The sequence below is a fragment of the Anguilla anguilla genome, chromosome 3 (assembly GCF_013347855.1).
Source record: "Anguilla anguilla isolate fAngAng1 chromosome 3, fAngAng1.pri, whole genome shotgun sequence".
NCBI lineage: Eukaryota > Metazoa > Chordata > Actinopteri > Anguilliformes > Anguillidae > Anguilla > Anguilla anguilla.
Genome location: NC_049203.1, coordinates 4,067,568 through 4,088,343, shown reverse-complemented (window position 1 = coordinate 4,088,343; position 20,776 = coordinate 4,067,568). Strand labels below are relative to the sequence as shown.

General features: G+C 45.2%; 2 protein-coding genes across 4 annotated transcripts in view; both read right to left on the bottom strand.

Annotated features, from left to right (window-relative positions):
* Positions 1 to 1,044: 1,044 nt before the first annotated feature.
* On the bottom strand, positions 1,045 to 16,098 carry LOC118222319 (NXPE family member 3-like). Of its 3 annotated transcripts, none has more exons than XM_035407802.1 (6): positions 15,615 to 16,098; positions 7,356 to 7,443; positions 5,089 to 5,900; positions 4,669 to 4,739; positions 3,975 to 4,184; positions 1,045 to 3,692 (listed from the first exon to the last, which is right to left on the bottom strand). In XM_035407802.1, exons 2-6 carry the CDS (start codon positions 7,428 to 7,430, stop codon positions 3,160 to 3,162), a joined length of 1,701 nt encoding a protein of 566 aa, XP_035263693.1. In that variant the 5' UTR covers positions 7,431 to 7,443; positions 15,615 to 16,098; the 3' UTR covers positions 1,045 to 3,159. The 3 variants fall into 3 exon arrangements, with proteins under 3 accessions (XP_035263693.1, XP_035263696.1, XP_035263694.1); XM_035407805.1 differs by lacking the exon at positions 15,615 to 16,098 and adding an exon at positions 14,178 to 14,432; XM_035407803.1 differs by lacking the exon at positions 15,615 to 16,098 and adding an exon at positions 11,267 to 11,347.
* A 584-nt stretch (positions 16,099 to 16,682) lies between these two features.
* The window catches only part of LOC118222452 (bromodomain containing 8), a 24,236-nt gene continuing 20,142 nt past the window's right edge, over positions 16,683 to 20,776 (bottom strand). The window contains exons 20-24 of the mRNA XM_035408057.1: positions 18,875 to 19,338; positions 18,558 to 18,632; positions 18,228 to 18,296; positions 17,450 to 17,627; positions 16,683 to 17,036 (exon numbers count right to left, since the gene is read on the bottom strand). Coding sequence (XP_035263948.1) covers positions 16,986 to 17,036; positions 17,450 to 17,627; positions 18,228 to 18,296; positions 18,558 to 18,632; positions 18,875 to 19,338 — 837 coding nt within the window. The 3' untranslated portion in view covers positions 16,683 to 16,985. The remainder of the gene's footprint in view (positions 17,037 to 17,449; positions 17,628 to 18,227; positions 18,297 to 18,557; positions 18,633 to 18,874; positions 19,339 to 20,776) is intronic.

Genomic DNA, 20,776 nt, shown 5'->3' with positions numbered 1-20,776 from the left:
GGTTTTAAAGAAGAACACAGGCCAGTAAGCACAGAAGAGCTCCAGTTGAATCCATATGGCTTTGCAATATTGTAGCTGGTTAATAACTGAACGTGCAGACGGTACGTCATAATGCAGTGTATACGTTCGGTGAACGGCAGGTAGATATGGTGCACAAGCAATAATTGAGAAGTAGTAGACAATTATTAGTGAGGGTAAAAGCAGGTTAAAGAAACATGTTTCTAGCTGGGCTTGAACCTAGGACCCCACGTTCCCAAGATGGGGACCTTGTCTACTAGGCCACAGGCAGACTAGCTGTTTAAACTGGAAATGTTTCAGAGTAAAAAGGTATGAGTATTTTGCGTGTGTATGCAAGTTTTTGATTGGGTCGTGTAGATGAAGATTTGGCTGGTGTCGGTAAAATGTCCAATGGGGAGACATGTTGTTAGTGGGACAGGCGGCAGGAAAAATAAGAATGAGAAGAAGGAGAAAACGCAAAATCCCCTTAGTTTGGGGCTTTATTGTGTGGACATGTGAAGTTGTTTATGAATTCTGTCTGTTGAAATGGGATGAGAATGTACAGAATTTAATGTTTTTAAGGGCTGAGTGTCTGTGGCTGTTGTGGTTATTTATGTGGGGAACCCTGAAAAGTGCCAAACTCTCAGTGATGTATAGGTATGGGGCATGCCTCCGCCAAGGCGTAACTTGGCAGGATGGCATACCTGCCATCCCAATAGATAATGGATGGATGGATGGATGAATGAAATTAATTAAGTGTGTGTGTGTGTGTGTGCCCACGCGTGCGTGTGTGTGTGTGTGTGGACCCTCCATATTAATGGTTGACTGGTGGAGGACCCTTGGGGCCCTGTGTATGGCTGAGCTGAACCCTCCTGTGTTCTGGAAATCTGGGTTTTGGAGATGTAATGCGGTTTTTAAAATGCCCCAAGCCCATCTAATTAAAACCTTTTTCATCTTAGCTGCTCATATGTGGGCTCCTTGATTTTTATATATTTTGTTTTTGTATACCTGTTTGCTGTTGCTTCTTTGAAGAGCACCAGTGAAGGGTGAGTTTCTATGCCATTTTATTATAATTGTACAAACATGTGGACAGAATATTTGACTTTTTCCAAACAGCATGAAGGATACTGACTGTGGTCAGTATTAGTGTGTGTTAAGTTGAAACCACTTCTTGCATATGCCATACACCAGACACTCTGACAAAGACTTTTGGAGCCACAACCTGTTGGCTGTTAAAATGCTCAAATTCTACCTGAAAAAGGCTTTAGCTTCAACTGCACATGCTGTTATTTTTCTACTTGTACATTGGCTTCCGTGTTTTTTCAAAGAGGAGGTGTGTATGTGAAAATATACAGGGAAATTTTAATATACACAGGAAAAATATTTCGTTTTTTTTTTTTTTTTTTTTTTTTTACAAAAAGATGTGACAATTATTTGCAGCCCAAATAATATATTCAGTGAGATATAAACCTGTGGTGACTCAAATAAATAAATAAAAATTTTAAAAAAGAATAAAAAATACGTAATTCATCAACTTTGGCAAAAAGGCAAAAAGCTAAGAACACAACGAAGAAGGCTGCGACAGCATGGACAGGCTCACAAGGTGCAATCAAACAACCTGCAGTGTCACAGTACAAAGGCCATCCGTATGCACGGATCTATAACCAGCCTGACCTGTTCTCTGAAAGATGGTCTTACGTCTGCAAGGTGCTACAAAGACCAGATCGGCAGGTTTTCTCTCCCAGCAGTTTTTTCTTTAAGAAAATGCCTGTCTGGCATCTTTATTGGCATGCTAGTTGCGCAGTGCTGGGATTGATTGTTGTAGGCAGATCCTTGTGTTTAATCGCTAACACATCTTTTCTACTGCAGGTGAAAATATGACTGTCCCCACCCCTAACTGGATCAGCAAGAATGACAATCCACCAATCGACGTGCCTCTGTTTTGAAAAAGCTCAACTTGGAATTTTATTTGTCTTGAACACTTCCGCCATCACTCTGAGACAAGAAGGCTATTACATTACCCGGTAATGTCTGAATGATGGGAACCAGTTAGAGGTCCTAATATCTTGGCATCATAATTGAACGCTGCCACTGTACTGACTTAACAAAATAAATGCGAGGAATCACAACACCACAGCGCTGTCACTTAATATTGAAAAAAACACTTTGGCCTGACGACGGTCCACAGTAGGCGAATTCCAGACTCTACCGTGTTATTACAAGTGCTTCCTATTCCAAATGTTACCTCTGGTAGGAAATCCGTTGAGAATCACTTTTAAGGGAAAAATGGTAGGCCCAGGCCTAACCTGATTGGCATCTCTCAATAGACTGACCCTGTATGTCACAACCTTTTACGCACTACCGCTCAGACACATTAAAAATGGCACGTCATAAGGTCGGAGCACCGTCAAATGCGACATTTGTTCTAAACAATCTGATAATAGAACACAAGTTAGATCTTATCTTTTCAACAAAAACATGGCTAGGCCCTGGCATCACTTATTGAAAATGCTGCCCATCTGTACAATTTTTTTTTTAAATGTGGAAGGTTAGCTTCTACCTTTTAAAACGTTTTTGTTGTTGTTGTTATTATTATTATTAAGTCGTATTATAATTTAAGATTATATTTATTATATATTTTCCACTGCTGCGATCACTCACTCCACGGTACGGAAGTTAGCTCTAGCTGTCCAGCTAGCTACGTTATGCGAGTGGGCACTCGGGGTGAGTGGGCAGTAAGTCATCAATGTTTGGAATTCAAATCTGCAGGCGTTTCTCCTGGTCATCTATTGAATTTTAAATATGCATGTAAAAAAAAAAAAAAGAAGCTCAGCAGGTGTGGGACAAGCAAGTAACTGTTATTCTGACCCATAAAATCAACATAAATGACATGAAAACGCATAATTTATTTTTTTAAAGATAAATCATAAGAAAAAGAATCTTCATTTGATGTAAAATCCCCTCATTTTTTTCATGATTTTCAAAAATCATGAAAGATTTTTGATAATCATTCGGACCTAAACGTACCTGTAGTTGCAAAAATACACTAATTCACACATGCGAGTGTGCACGCATGCACATGCACGCGCACGCGCACACACACACACACACATTCACTCACACAGTCACACACACACACACACACACGCTCTCTCCGCTCTCTCACTGCGGGCAGACGAAAGAGAGGAAGAGGTCCACCTCGTTCATGACCACTTCTCTGGGCGGGTGGAGGTTGTCGGGCGAGTAGTGGCAGGAAGTCATCTGCCAGGCGTCGACGAAGACCACGGGCAAGGTCCGGAACATGGCCCTGAGGGCCAGGTCCAGCTGCCAGGACAGCCAGTCGCTGCCGTAGACGTCCTTGTAGCCGGTGTTGGCCGTCTTGATGGCCACCAGGGTGCGCGGGGACCGCTGGAGCAGGGCCCGCACGGCGGGGCGGATGGTGGCGAGGCGGCGGATGTAGTAGTCGAGCGGGTGGGTGGTGAAGTGCGCCCAGATGTTCAGGACGACGACCGTGTGCTCCCCGCCCCCCATGCCCTGCAGCTCCCGGGCGATGTAGTGCAGGTCCGCCACGGGGGTCTTGTGCATGCGGACGGGCAGCCCGTGAGGCCGCCACTGCACCAGGGTGTTGCTCTGGGGGTCGACGGCGAGGCGCGGCCCAAACAGGCGCTCCGTGTGCAGGTCCAGCCTCTTCAGCGCTGCGGGGGGGCGGGGGGTGGGAAGAGGAGTCAGTACCGCAGGGGTGGGGGGGGGGGGGGGGGAGAAGAGGAGTCAGTACCGCAGATGGGCGGGGGGCGGGTAGGGTGGGGGGGGGGAAGAGGAGTCAGTACGGCAGACGGGGGGGGGTGTGTCACATCAGTTTCACTACAGTGCCGCGGCACAGCGGCGAAGCCACCCGCACCCGGTCGTCCCCGGTGACCGCAGGCGACGGCCGGGACGGACAGGTGTCAAATAGACAAAAAAGGATTAAGGTTACTTACTGGGCATGGCACTCTCCAGGTACTCGAACCACTGCCGCAGGGTGGAGTCTCCCAACATGTAGACCTGCTTGTCCCGCAGGCAGGCCGACACCAGCGCCGGGGTGGGGAAGGACCGGGAGCGGCACTGCAGCGAGGTCCAGCGGTCCTGGAAGTAGAACCCGGCGGGCATGGCGGTGCCCAGACCCGGCCTGCACTGCGGACGCGTGTCTCCTGGCAAGAGAAGTAGCGGAATTTAAAAATTAAAAAAATTTTATTAATTAATTAATTAAAATCAGCTTAATAACCACAAAGCTCTGCCAGACCGAACGTCTTGCCAACGGCAGGGATCTGAACTTCGGCCTCTGAGGGGTGGGGGGGGGGGGGTGGGGGGGGCAGTTAGGCCGCTACTTTGGTGGAGTGCAAAGCTACTCCGCTCATTTTTTAAGGGCATGGGCCAAAAACTGCAGATTTGGCATCGATTAATTAAATTTGGTAAATGTCACTGAAATCATGTTCCCCAACTTAAAAAAAAAAAAAAAGAAAAAAAAAAGCCTCACTGAACATCATGGATATTTTCCATGGATTGAACTGAAATGGACGTGAGCCCAGCCCTGATAAACTCTCCTTGAATAAGCAACGTAAAATAAGATGACTATAGACACACAATACCACTAAAATAACTGTTTGGGATGGGTGCGGCCTCTTTCAGACTTACGAATATCCTCATCTTGGGGCAAGACATGGATTACAGCGCCTCTTCCAGGGAGGATGACATTTGTTTTTGTTCTGAAAAAGAGAACGGTAATTATTGTACATGCATAACAGCTGCTCAGAAAGAGATTCAACACTGGCTCCTGAATCTGTTGAGCGTAGCACACTGCTGTCTCCCATACGCAAAGTCAAAGTATCATAAATTTAACCCTTCTTGTTCCATTTGCTTATTAGCACCTGTGAAACTGGATCAAATATACCCAGGACATTATTGGGATTTTTGCAATAGAACAATTTATAAACATGTATAAATACTCTCTTTCATACATATATATATATATATATATATATATGACTATTACTATTGCTATTACAGTTACCCCTGTGGGTTAAATAGGAATGTGACTGTCAGGAGGAGACTAACTTGTGGAGAATGCTGGCATCAAACTTGGACAGCTTTGCCTGGTATCTGCCCGAGCTGTGGTACATTAGGGCCCGGCAGGGCAGAGAGGGCGGCCGGCGGCAGAACCAGGACTCCCGCGTGACCGGGTCCGTGTACTGGCAGCAGCAGCCCTTGCGGTCCCCGACGAGCCAGGGGGTCGGCAGAGCATTGCAGACCACCGTCTCCGTCCTGCTCCCCTCCACAAAATACCCAAAGTAGCACACCTTGTCGGGGTCCTGCTGTCGCTGTCTGCGGATGACCTGCACCGCCTCGCTGGAGTGTATGAGTCGGACCGAGACGTAGGCGGGGCCGGGCCAGAGCAGGGAGAACTGGACCGTGTACGTCCCGTTGAGGTGGTCCACCACCGGGCCAAATGTGCTGGCTTTGAGCCCAGAATTGTGCAGTTTGGCCTGGAAGAAGTCTCCGCCGTGGGTTTTGGGTCTCCCGTTCCCGTCCCGAGCGACCAGAACTACGCGGACGACGCCTCCGACGGTGTAGTTTTCCCGGAGGTCGATGACCCTGTAGGAGCATTTGGCTCCGTCGGTGGCCTCTGCGACCGAGGAAACGGTTTTGTTGAGCGGAGGCCACCACAAGCTGGCTAGGAGTGCTGCCCTTTCCTCTGACCCGATTTCACTCGGAGCATCTTCACTGGCAGGCGGATTTTGGGTAGCGTCTTGGGCAGTGGGCTGCTGCTTAGCGACAGGGCTCGACGAGACTGCTGAGTGCAGGTTATGACGAGGTGCTGGAGCGGGCGGCTTTCCTTGAGCTTCCGATTGCTTGTCATAAACGTACACCTAGCGAGAACACAAAATATCAAGGGAAGAAAAAAAGTTTTTGTGTCCTGTTTTTTAAAGTGTCGTCGGTTAAATGCCTTGACCTCTAAATTTCAGCCAACTGCCATTTCAATACCCCAATCAAAGGCAAAGCTGACATCCTATTTTAAACACTTAGAATATGTTCATATTTGGGAGAGGGTAAATTCAGTTTTCTTATGCTCATCAAGCAAAATCATAAGTCATTTTTACCGATATATTGAGCAGGACATTCACTAGACTTCCGGCCACATTGTCTGGTCGAGACCACGAACCAGACATGTAAAAATTATTTTAAAACCGGAACAACCGGTCAAAAACGGGCGTCCGGCAACCCTGGCTGCATAGCTACAGGTAACATTGCTTACGGGTCCAACAGAAAACAAGCCAACTCTGCATTGCTTTTCACCCGCTTGGCTAACTTCAGCTGACGCCACCGAGGGAAAGCGATACCAAGGTCACTCTAGTTAAATGACAAATGGACTGCATTTATATAGGGATTTTACCCAAAGCGCTTTACAATTGATGCCTCTCATTCACTTTCACCCATTCCCACAAACACCAACGGTGAAAGGCTGCCATGCAAGGTACCAATCAGCTCGTTGGGAGCAATTAGGGGTTTGGTGTCTTGCTCAGGGACACTTTTGACATGGGTAGGGGAACTAATCGACAACCCTCTGACTGCCAGAGAACCGCTCTTACCTCCTGAGCTAGGGGTGACGTAGCTCAGGAGGTAAGAGCGGTTGTCTGGCAGTCGGAGGGTTGCCGGTTCGATCCCTGCCCTGGGCGTGTTGAAGTGTCCCTGAGCAAGACACCTAACCCCTAACTGCCCTGGTGAATGCGAGGCATCAATTGTATAGCGCTTTGGATAAAAGCGCTATATAAATGCAGTCCATTACCATTTACCATGTCACGCTAGTAAAAGAACCTGCCCTGTTGGCTTGTCATTTCTCTTTGTTATGGCAACGACCACTCCATTGAGATGTAGTCCTAAACCTCAGGCAGGCTAATTATTCCATACCCACGCACCTGTCCCAACACAGAAGGGAGTGCCACGCCAGGAATATTTTAAAATAACAAATGTGAAGTGTGTAAAGACATAGATTGCCAGTGCATCACTGACGTTAATTAGGATGCTTATTTTATATTTATTTTCATGTTAGAAATCCTGCATAGTATGCCTTTGAAGTACCAGTTTATGCACTTGCTGACACAGAAGTAGCTGTAATGCTGAAAACCATGGGAAATCTACTGATGTTCCCAAAGTACTCCATGTAAAAGACCAGAAACCCAACTGGTCCCATTTTACTGAGAGGATTTCATGAACATGGGAACACAGGTTCTGGAGTGTTACTATTATTATTATTATTATTATTATTATTATTATTATTACTACTACAGGTAAAAACAATGAAACATTAACAAGTGGGCACTTACAAAATAAGAGAAGACAAACAGAATCACGGGTGAAATCATAAGCAGGACCCTCATTTCATTTTTTATCAGGTTCATTTTCTCTTGATATCTGCAAAGAGGCAATGAAATTTTACAGTACAATAAATACTGTATGAGGCATACAGATGTTTTGATAATTTCTGACATCACAAACGTACAATTACTAATATAACATTTAATACTCAAAAGAACAGGATTTCTGATATGAAACAATTTCATATCGTGACCCCATATTATTAGTTACATAACATAACAGGGCTATACTCATTGTCCAATAATGCTGTCATTGTCAGCCTGTCATGTGCATTACTGTTGCTTGCTTTTTTTCCCACTGAATTTTTGCACGAGCTCTTTTCGGTACCGTTGTCCAAGAATTATAATATAATGCGAGAGCGCGCGAGTGTGCGTGTGTGGTGGTGGTGAGAACGGTTTTGGAAGAAATCCCTGGGAAGAGGAGGAAAGCTCGGTCCATTCTCTCCCTCTCAGTACCGCCATGGATCACCAATCCCAGGGGGACCTGCAGCAGGACTGCCTCACCCTGGCAGCAGTCGGACCTTCTGAGGGTGGGTCACGAGCGCTGGCATCTGGTCCAAGCGCTGCCGCATTTTAGAAAATTCTATTTCAAACCCTTTAAGGCGTAATACGACCTCAAACACGTCATTAGAATGTTCTTATTTGAACATTATAATGCTGATGTCACAATAGCTGCTGGTAGCTGGAAGCAACTGAGTTCTAGAACACTGACACTGACTGAATTTTTTAAAACTTTCCAAAAAAAAACAAACAAAAACTGGGGTTGCGTTTGGGGGGTGGAGCCTATCATAGCATGTATGGAGCAAGAGGCAGAAATCCACGCTAGACAGGTTTGCTGGCATTGCAGCGGACCTAAAGCATACCACGCCTAGAATATAGTACATATTTTTAAAACATTCAAGTTAGTAAACTAAATTGCACTTTGACAAACCTTTGACAAGGATTAGAGCTTTGATCCACATGTCTGGATTGTGACCAAACCTGTCTTTGACGCTTTTGAGAGACTCCGGGCTTCCAAAAATGCATTATTTCAGTTACAAATCATTCAGAATGCTTCTGCAAGCGTCTTAACTAAAACCAGAAAGCGAACACACTTTAATCCTTATACTTGCATTTTAATGGAACAGTTTACCGTTAATTACGTTTCATTTTACATTAATAACTGCACATGGTCTGAAACTGAATTTTTGTCGAACCAGCCACTGTGTCCGCTGGATGAAAAAAAAAATTTAAACGCACAGGTCTATGGCAAGCCATTTTAACATTTCATAGCTTCGCTTCACTATCCATAATTGCGTTTTAGATATCAAAATATGGATTTGGACTCGTTATAATTACAATGTGACCAGTCAGAATGATAATTTAAGATATCCAAAATAAGAAAGGTCTCCTTTCAAAATATCCATGTATTCTTTGTAGATACAGGGTGGATTCAGCAATCCACAGTCTCGAGCTTCTTGGAAGCCCAGTAAAAAGGATATCGGCTACATATGGGTGAATTATTTTGTTCTTATTGAAACAAGGGTCTAATGTTAATTTGTTTCTGTCACACAATATATAGGCAACTGTAGCAGCATATCAGCTGATTCCCGCTGACTTTTCTCTGCATCCACCTTGATTTGCTGTTGGATAATCTTAAGTGTAACCAATAATATCATTATTGAGTTGTTTACCGAAAATTGTAAAACAACATGGTAAGAAAGAAATGTTCTGTAATGCTGATATTTACCCAGTGCTCTGTTTTATATAGGAGGTGTGAGCTAAAGGAAGGGCATGTAGATCATTTAGCTATGTTTGTTCATTATGAGCAAATATACCTTTATGTGTGTTTATGGTTAGGCCAATCAACGTGCTCTAGTTCGGTCATGCAAGTATACTCACTCAACGTCGACTTTGCTCACACTGGTTTTATATTCTTAATAAACCAGCGGTTTGTTCCAAGTCAGTGTGATCATTGACTCACACACAAACGAACTAATTTCTACAGGGCATGCAGCCAGAAAAGCCATATTCTTAGTTATCTCCACTACGTATACATTTAAAAAACTTTTTTTTTTTCACAAATTGGATTAGTATTATGGATTGGCCCGATACTTAATTACCATCATGATGGGAATAGACAGGTGAAACTACAACATTCGCATGACGTGCTATACACAGAAACGTTGACTGGATAATTAATTTTCGTAAAGTTAATATTAAACTGTATGTCATTTTCGCATGCAGATGTTCTACTAGATGCGCACTGTAGTACAACTGTCGATTTGAAAAGCAAAATGTTGGCATAATAAGGCTAAAACTGACAGGATGACCGGAGCGCATCGCCAAGGGACAGCTTACGAGTGCCTCAGACCACCCTTTTAAAGGTATACCTTTCAGAAGGTATACCTTAGCTAAGGAGGCGCTGGGGTCAGCTCGAGACCTAAAGGAAGACCTTAAGGTATACCTTACGACGCACGTAGCGCTAAGGAGACTCTGGGAAACGCAGCCCTGGACTCTCTGTGTACCAAAAATTATAAAGATCTGACACTCCTAATTTATGTTTCTAGAGATTATTTCATGGATAAACAAAAAACTTGAAACCCTTGTGACTAAATACTAAAAATAGTATGTTAAGAAAAACAAGCAATACTGCCTTATACATTGGCTTATTTGAAAAAATTTAACAAATTTGCAATCAGCGCAACTAGTTGACAAGTGTACCAAAGGAATTTCAAAACTTCCACTAAGCACATTAATGGGTTAAGCTTGAAATGACTGTCCCACTTCACCATATATGCTGTCCCACTTCACCTGAATACTCCGACTGAGTGAAAGAGGGTGCCATGCTATGTTTAAGGGTGATTACCTCTAATACAAAAACACATTTCAAAAAAATTTCCACACATAGATGTTAAGAAGACTTAAAACAATTCATAGAAACGTCACTGGTGCAAGTAAAAAAAGGTTTTTGATAGTCTCCTACTGAATCTACCAAAAAGTGTCCCACATTTGCCGAATCCACCCTATTTAAAGGTCTTCTGACTAGAAATAATTCAATTTCGAGATATCTCCACTTTTTTTTGGTTTTTTTTGACTAGCCAGGTCACGATATCTACAATTGTATTTTGACTAATATTTTAACATCTTTCCTGTATCTTCAGTCCTAACTCGGCTAAACGGTCAAACGAAACGAGAGAACAAGCTAGCTCCGACTTTTTTTTTTTTTTTTTTAGAGAGAGAAAATGTATAAGTTCTGGATGCTAAACAATATGTCGCGGCTCCTATTTGGAAAATCAATGTTAGTTGGATAGTTAGTGTGATCATTGTTAGATAACTTCACAAACAACTGGGTAGAATGTTCTCCACTATTTAAAAAAAAACAAACAACTATGTTTGACACATAATAAATACATTCAGTGTTTATTCTCAGTGGTTCCGACACCCTAACGCCCACGACCCATTGTGTAAGTGCGTAAATGAAACTTTACGAATACATTCTATTCACAATAGCGAACCTTCACATTGTACACCTATAAGAATGATTCTGGCTATCGGTGTGACGGTTATTACATTGGAAAAATAGCAGATTATATTATCTGAAATATAGGCTACCTTAAGGAGACTGACCTGCCAACGCGCTACATTTTACCCCTGAACAAGTAGCCCACTTCGTCGGTTTGTAAACTCTTAACCCTTACCATAACAGTCTTAAAATAAATTAATCTAATTGAATGTAAGCTATGTGCCCAATCTTTTAAAATAAAACATTCACATAGGAACTTGTCTGGATTAGACAAGACAGTTACTTGATTTGCATGATCTTACTCGAAATAATACGGAATGGAAAACTATATTCCCTGATATAGACCAAGTCTAACCTGTTCGAGCTGCCTGTGTAGAACAAGCGTGTGGTCCCGGTCGTAGTTTATCGAAGACAGCCGTCAGAGCACCCCTTTGCAAATTTAAGCCGGGCACCCACCGCACGCGTATCGGCCGCGAGCGCACTACGCGCGTATTACGCGCGTAACTGAAGCGTAGTTGAAGTACTGTTATTACAACGGCAGCGGGCGACGTCGTCTCCACCAGATGCGAACGCGTCGCGTACCGGCTGCGAAGCTCGCGCGACACAAGCGAACTGAAGCGTAGTTTTTCGCTTCTGTTCTATTTTTTCGGCTTGTCGCGCGTCACGTTGGCCTGTTTATACACAGAAATATGCTCTAAAATGCTAGGTATACATGCTCTGATTTATATTTCATTCTTATATTACTGGGGGTGTGTCCCTAGTTACCTCCCAGATATTTTTTAAGCAGCTAAAAAAAAATACAAGCCTTTTCGTTTTGTAAAAATAAATAAATAACTGGAACCTGGGGGAAAGGCAAACTTAGTTTCGCTGTCTTATTTTGCGGAGGGGGTGGGGTAAATTTGAAAATACACCACAGAAAGACGTAGGCTATTGAGTGACGTAGAAGGGAATGCACCGAGCAGCGGTTTGTTAGCTCGAGTATTGGAAGATAGGCTGAGCAATGGTTGGTTAAAAACTATTTGACTTCTCCGATGTCTTCGTTCGCCGTGCTTTCAAAAAGGGCTTGTTAATAAAAATCAGATAACCACAGAGCTTTAAAAAAATCAGATTATTTAGTGGTCTTGCCGATGAAAATGCACCTATTTTATAAATGAAGTTGTAAGCAAGCCTTTATTGCACTTGTACTTCAAAGCTTCCGGTGTTCATGGCGTTGTGGTGTTCATATCCCTTCAAGATTAAAACTGTTACTGACTTTTTCATGATTAGCTGATTTTACTAAATCTGATCCTATAAATGTTTTGACGTGAATGGCAAGACAACACGGGAATTCCCAATGGTTGATTACGGATTATTTATTATTATTATGATCATTACATATTCTTCATGAAATTGGCACGCTTGTTAACCAAGCAAATAAATTAATACAGTTTGAGATTGATTGTTATGCAGGCTACGTTGCGATTTAAGTTTATGGTACTTCTTGAAAGCGTTTACTTTCTCACGTATTTACGAGTTAACGAAATATTACCAAATTAACAAACTGAAAAAGGTCTCTCACCAAAGTATTCACTTAACCCATAATCAAAAGTATTGAACAAACGTGAAATACACGATGTAATCCCACTGCAGTCTGCGAGAGCTATTAGGAATATATAGCTTTTACGCAAGCCTTTGCGCGACACAAACGGAACCAGTGGAGACACCCTACGCGTCGCGCCGTGCTGCTTCGCCCTGCTGTTTACGGTGCCTACATTCCTCGTTACGGTCCTGGACGACACATCGCTTTCTCTCTAGTCATCTAAATAAGGCTGCGTCTCCGCCTCTCAGTATCGTGTCACGTACTGGGTTGATGCCAGAAGCGTGTGCCATTTCACCTTCTGTATAACCCCCCCCCCCCCCCCCCCCCCCTCAAGCCCTTGTCCACTCGCGGACGCACCTGTCCTCGGAAATACGTCACTGAAGTCTGTGCGTTTCGTAATCCGCAAGTGCGGAGAGCTCCGCTTGGGCCTGGACCGCGAACCATTACTCCTAGCCGGCGACCGACATTCAAGGAGACCTCCAGAACATCAGTTCCTAGACTGTCTCGGTCAAGACAACTTTATATTTGTACAGAGCTTTGTACAATGCTTATCGTCACAATGCAACTTTGCATTTGGTTATGCTGAGCAGCAGGCTACCTTGGAGGGAGGGGGGGGGGGGGGGGGGGGGGGGACAATTGGAATATCACAGTAGATATCCAGACAACAATCTTGAATTTATTACAAACAGGACTGGAAATATATGAGTGGGGAAGAATTTGGGTGTATGCTACTGGAGGAATGGAAATGTAAATATTTTTCATGACCATTGTTTGTCTTTTGCAGTCTTAAACTTTTATTACTATAAATCAGTAACTCTCTAACCTTGATCACCATATTGTTGTCTAACTTTTGATATCAGTGAAGTTTCAACACTGTTGTTCAGCAGTTGTCTATGACCATAAAATGCACTTTTGTACGCCACTTTGGATAAAAGCGTCTGCCAAATAAATGTAATGTAATGTAATGTTGTTCCTGTTCAGTAAGCTAGCTAGTTTCATGTTAGTTAGGGTTGGGGGAAATTGTAACTGTTAAAATTTCCCTCACCAATGCTTAAACTTAGTTGGAGGTATTGTGGATGAAAACATCAAGGCTTTGGGTGGTATATAATTCATATAATTATTGAAAGAGATAAAACACAGTATGTAGACATAATATAAGGTTAGTGTGATCATTGGTAGATAACTTCACAAACAACTGGGTAGAATTTTTTTTTTTTTTTTTAAATAGTGGAGAACAAACAAACAACTGTTTGACCCATAATAAATACATTCAATGTTTTTAATGATTGAGAATAAATATTTAAATAAATAATATTATGTTGGACTCCTAAGAAGTCTTTTTAAATGTTAAAGATCAATTGATATGACAAAAATGTTTTAATGAATTGCACAATAAGGCTGAATTTATTGTTTTAGCGCTGTTTTCTTTAAGTAGGTGTCTGGATACCACCTAGTGGCCATAAGTTGAAATAACATGACGTTCATTTTATGAGTCTACGGTTAATGAAAGCAGTGGAATAAAAATATCCAAAACATCTTGAGACATCAAGCTAAGCACTGCACTGATGAAATGGAGCGACTGCAAAGTGGGTTGCAGTACCTTATAGCTTGACTGCCGTATGATTCTGCTCAAGGTAAAGTTCGGAACAATTAAAGTCCTAATTTATACGTGGCTTTCTAAGCTTACCGGGTGAGAAAGGCGCACAATCGCTTTTCTGCAGATAGTGAATCGAACTCACAAAACAGCGTTGACGCGGCAGAATTATTTGCAGGAGGACAGTTGTCGCCGCAACACAAAACATTCGTTCCGTGTTTACAGTGGATCGCTAATGACTTCTCAGAAGCCGTCAGAACTCACTTCTCTAATTGAGGTCCTTGGCAAAGACTCTAGTGGTTGATTAGTAGAAGCATGTGTGTTACTGCTCGGTTGGAACAAAAGCCTGCACCCATACCAGCCCTTTGTGGATAAGATTGAGGACCCCTGTTCGAGGCTATAACCCAGGGGTCCTCAATCTTATCCAGAAAGGGCCGGTGTGGGTGCAGGCTTTTGTTCCAACCAAGCAGTTACACACCTGATTCTATTAATCAACCACTAGAGTCTTTGCAAAGGATCTTGATTAGTAGAATCAGGTGTGTAACTGCTTGGTTGGAACAAAAGTCTACCCCACACTGGCCCTTTCTGGATAAGATTGAGGACCTCTGCTATAACCTTTATCTGCTTTCTACGCCCCATGGCGGGGAAATGTTTAAAACTCCAGTTCAGTCCTGCTCCAGCCACAGACATGAGCTTGCGTTAAATACATTTGAACCCTACGAGGGCTTGGTTTCTACCGTTAAAGATCAACTCCTGTATCCTTGTCACAGGATATGCAGACGCACCAATCTAGCTATAATCCAATCACGCTTCTTCGTGTTTGGAACAATGGTAACGCACGGCCAAACTGAATGACCTTTTACTTGCCTGGACCAAACCACACGTTACATATCCACAATGTTTGGGTAATCAAGAAAAGTACCTTGCAAGTTTTTGTACTGCAGCCATCTGAGCCACAACCACATTACACACTAGCTGGCAAACCTGCTAGTCATTTCGCTGTTGACCGATCAATGGGTCATGCGCGTTATTTAGACTATGTAAAGTTAACCACGAACTACCACAGGAAGTTGTTAAACTAGCTCAGATCTGGAATTGGAAAAAATGACTACAGCTAAGAAATGTGTCCAGACTAGAACAACTCATGTTTTAGCTGGCTAGCTTGTTACTGTTAACTAGCCATGGAGCCCTCCACTCACTAGTAGTAGGCTGCATTACTTAATTTAGCTGGCGTTAACTCTAGTTAGCTATCTGACTAAGTAGCTAACTAAAGATAATGCAAGTTTTTTGCTTCCAAATGATACGACACATTTACAAAGTTCGTTTTGATAGTGTCTCGTCAGTTAACGTGAGCCTGTCGTTACTATGATGTCCATAATCCAAGCATGGTTTGCATAGCGGGTAATTTGCTAGTTAATAACAAGGTCACGTCTTTAGCAAGCAAGACACTGGTATTTATGTAGTCTACTAAATAAATATTTCTTAAAGGTCTAAAGCTGAATAGACGGGTACATCATTATTTTTACATACCGTTCTTTTTAAAGTCGTTTCTCAAAATCCGACCCATCGAAGCTCTGATTCTTAGCTACTTATTAGCTCGCTATATAATCCGGATGAATACATTGTAACGGTTCCGTCAGATATGAAAGCCAATAGCATCTTGAGACCGTTTTGACCTCAGTGGCAGTCTGAACGACGTGACGTTCGTAGAGGCGTGGTCATGAGGGAGACTAGGAGTAGTAACCTGTTTGTAAATTTGTCGGGCCAAACCCGAACGCGTTGCTGAGGTTAAGCGTCACGTGCTAACGGTATATTTTAATATTTCCTAAACTATTATTTTTGATGAAGCGCAGTAACTTATCAATGCATTCAAAACGGATTCTAGTAACAATTTAAATATTAATATAACAGCTCATGTTGGAACTAAATTTAGACCCTAGTTCCTGCAGTGGAAACGCAGCTTAAGTTCCTTGAAAAGTAGTTCCTGGGACTAAAAGTTCCGGGTACTTTTGGTGTAAACGCGGCTTTACATTCATCGGCCATTCCGCCCCCCCCCCCCCCCCCGCCCCGGGCCAGCCTATTGTCTGGCCTCATTTACAGCGCAATGGACCCGGTGCCGGGGCAACCATTAATTCTCCTGCCGCAGACCGACAGGACATTACAACAGACAATTGTGTCCTGGTCGTTTCTGTCGCCGATAATGGCCTCCAGGTCGAAGCCCTATCTCTCGTGACGATGGTTATCTGTGTCTTATCGAATGTTCATGGACCGTCTTATTCTCCTGAAATGACATCGAGGTTAAGGGCAGTCACTGCAGGGGGCTCATGTCAAGCATAATTGCACATTCAAGTTTTGAAAATAGCCAATTTCCATTCCTTTTGGAGTACTAAGAGTAGATGGACCTTTTTTTTTGGCAGAAGAAAGAAACCAAATCAATCACGTTCTACCAGACAGAAAGACGTGAAATAGGAAGTTTCATGTGCAATGTAAACGTGGAAAAAAATATCATGCAAAAAAACAAACAAACAAAAAAAATCAAACACCAACTTCAATATCACATGGAAAAAGGACATCAATCTCAACCTAGGACGCACACAGTTCACAGACTTTCAAAAGTTTATTTTTTCCCCCAAATAAAATCTCACTGGCAAATTGACTATGGTCCACTAACCAAAATAACATTAAATATTAATAATTAAACTTTGACTTGTACATCGAATCAAATGTGTGTCCGGAATGAACATGGTATCTGCATAAAAAAATAAAACAATTTTCTTTATCTACATATCTGCAGTGTTACCTGGGTTGCAATGTTATCGAACACCACGACAGCAGAAATGACAGTTACGTGTGCAAAAGGGAAAATGGCTTCTGCTCTGCTCTGCTCAGCCCGGGCTGGCTTCAGGGGGAGGAGCCACTCTGGTCACGTGACTGAACCTCATCTATCAGCATCTGGGGTAAAAAATAAAATAAAATAAATAAATAAAAAATAATAATACCATGTTGTCATTCACTCCCTCCCCCCCCTCTCTCCTGTATGTTATGAAGAGCCCCCCCCTCAGCTGTACTGTACGTAGAGCCCCCCCCCACCTGTGCATAATAGAGACCCCCCCCCTCACCCGTATGTGCTGAAGCACCTCCCCCCCTCACCTGTATGTGCTGCAGCACCTGCCCCCCTCCCCCGTATGTGCTGCAGCACCTCCCTCCCCCCCTAACCTGTATGTGCTGCAGCACCTCCCCCCCTCACCTGCATGTGCTGCAGCACCTCCCCCCCCTCCCCCCCTCACCTGTATGTGCTGCAGCACCTCCCCACCCTCCCCCCTCACCTGTATGTGCTGCAGCACCTCCCCACCCTCCCCCCTCACCTGTACGTGCTGCAGCACCTCCCTCTGCATGGCTTGGGCCCCCTGGTACACCTGGCTGTCGGCGCTGTTGAACATGAGCGCGTTCTGGAACATGAGCATCAGCTGGTGGTTGAGCGTCTCCAGGGAGACCACCGCGCCCCGGGACACGCTCCTGCGCAGAGTCTGCAGGTCCACAGGCCTGCCCCAGCGTTCCACAGGAGCAGAGGGTCAGAATGCACCAAACCCGCACCCCACACACACACGGCCCCTACCCCACACACACCACACACACACAGAGCCCCTACCCTACACACACACAGAGCCCCTACCCAACACACACACACACACCACACAGAGCCCCTACCCAACACACACACACACACACACACAGCCCCTACCCCACACACACACACAGCCCCTACCCAACACACACACGGCCCCTACCCAACACACACACACACACGGCCCCTACCCAACACACACACACACACACACACACACACAGCCCCTACCCAACACACACACACAGCCCCCCAACTACCCCTCTCCAACACACACACGCACACACACACACACGGCCCCTACCCAACACACCACACACACACACACACACGGCCCCTACCCAACACACACACCACACACGCACGCACGCACACACACACGGCCCCTACCCAACACACACAAGCGTGCACACACGCACGCACACACACACGGCCCCTACCCAACACACACACACAGCCCCCCAACTACCCCTCTCCAACACACACACACACACGCACACACACAGACACACACACACCTCTTGACGACAGAGTAGTAGTGCGGAGCGAACTTCTCGTTGACGGGTCTCAGGAAGAGTTCCGCGTACCTTCAAACAGGAGGAGCGACAGCCTCATTCGTCTGCCGCCGTTTTTCGCAACGAACGACACTCGAAAAATAAAGCGAAAACATACTCAAACGTGTGTCCCCCCAAGCCTACACATTGACATGAGAGAGAGAGAGAGAGAGAGAGAGAGAGACGGTTCACAGGGACAACAGCAAAACGGGAGGAAAGAAAGAAAGAAAGAAAGAAAGAGAGAGAGAAAGAAGAGCACTGGCTCGCACGGGCGCAAACGAGGCGGAGTCTCACTTGTGTCCGGCGATGTCGTTGCACATGTCCCGCAGGAGCTTGCGAAAGTCCTGGCAGGAGGATCGCCTTCCTGGACTGGGGACGGGACGGAAAGAGAGATTTCAATTTGCCGGTTTTTTTTAACACGGTAACAGTTTGAGAGGCAGAGCATTTTTGTGTTTAAAAAAAAAAAAAAAAATATATATATATTTTTTTGTGACTATGCACAATAAGCAGCATCTCCAGACGTGTCTGCGCAGAAGTGCCAGAATGAGCTAAAAGGCTTTGACCTGCAGTCCCAGGGCAGGCAGAATTTTAGGGAGAAGGCTGGACCGTACCTCTCTGTGGCACAGGGGGGTCTGTCCTCGCTGTAGGGACTCCCCTGCTCAGACGCGCAGTGGTCTGCTCCAGCCGCCTCCGACTCCCCGCCCACGTGGGCGTCAGGTCCCTCCTCGCTCCGCGTCACCCCGTCCTCTTGACTGACGGGGGTCGCGCACCCCTCCACCACCCCTCCCTCACTCTCTCTCCCCCTCTCCTCCTCCTCCTCCTCCTCCTCCTGCTCCTCCTCCTCCGTTGCGGGGCTCTCGTTCCCGCTCTCCTCTCCTCCCTCCGTTGTGTCCATACCTTCCTCTCCTCCCCCGGATCTCCCACCCTCCGCGTGCGTCGGGCTCTCCCTGTCTGTCTCTGAGTGGGCGGGGCTTCCCGCAGGCCCCGCCCCCACGTCCGAATCACTGCCTGTGCTGCCGTCTTCATACTCTGCAAGCCACGCCCCCTCATCAAACTCCTGCCCGTACAGAGAGTCCTGCAGGGAGGGACAGTGCCATTAACACACACACACACACACACACACACACGTAACACACGCCTCACACACACACACACACGTATAAACACATGAACACGGACATGCATACACAAACACGCAGCCACAAAAGTACTGGAACACATGTATACGCACACGCATGCACACACGCACATACACATTACACATCTCCAATCCAGGTATGCGCGCGCACACACACACACACAAACATGCCCGAACACGCTCGTGTATGCACGTGCAGTATAGTATTAGCACACATTAGTACTGAGCACACATTAGTACTGAGCACACAGTATTAGCACCCGAGCACCTCCAGTGTCATTCAAGCACAATGGGCACCGTAACATTCGCATCCTCTCCACAAAAACAAAGCCACATGAAGTTTGTAAATTCATATTTATTCATTTCTTTATTAAACACATTCGTAATACTTAAAAAGCACAATCTGTACAGGAGCAATGTATCTGTACAAAAGAAATACACACTGTATCGACACGATAAAGTAACTGGCACACTCACGTACGCTTCTTTTTTTCATTTTTTTTTTTTTGCACTCGGTTCCCCAAACGAGGCAGCCGGTGCCTTCCAACACTAATCTAGACTCATCGATGCCTATTGTGATGTCATTCCTAGTTTTAACCAATGAAAAAGTGTCTACGTTCGGTGGACTTCTGAGTTACGGGGAGAGACAGAATTAGCATGCTAGCTCTGAAGTGGCACGCTCGTTTTCCAGAAAACTCTTCGGAAGGTCAATTTGACCGATGCAGTGAGTCAGTCAGTCTCTCTCTCTCTCTCTCCCTCTCCCCTCTTTTGCTCGTTTCATTTCTTCATCTTGAGGTCTGCTTCGATGGCGCAGCGGCGCCCCCTGGTGCCACCGTCCTGCAGGCGAGACAGGGCAGAGGTCAGAGAGCGGGAGCGCCTCGGCCACAGAAAGGCTAAGTGCTGAGACGAGACGCTCTAAATCTACAGGACCGACAGGGGCAGCGTCACTCCACAAACACGAAAGCAGCACTCACCCGGCCTCTCCCGCGAGCGCGCACACGCGCACACACACGCGCGTGCACGCACACACACACACACGCACACGCACACACACGCGCACACACACACACACATTCACTCACACACACACACACACGCGTGTGTGCACCCACACGTTCACGCACACACACACACACGCGTGCACCCACATGTTCACACACACACACACACACGCGCGTGCACAATGAAACATGACCACAACACACCCGCGTGCACCCACCCACACACACACACACACACACACACACACACACACACACACACACACACACACACACATACACAAACATACAAGCAAGCATGCACGCATACACACACATACACATGCACGCATGAACACATGCACACAGGCTCGCACACACATGCATGCACACAC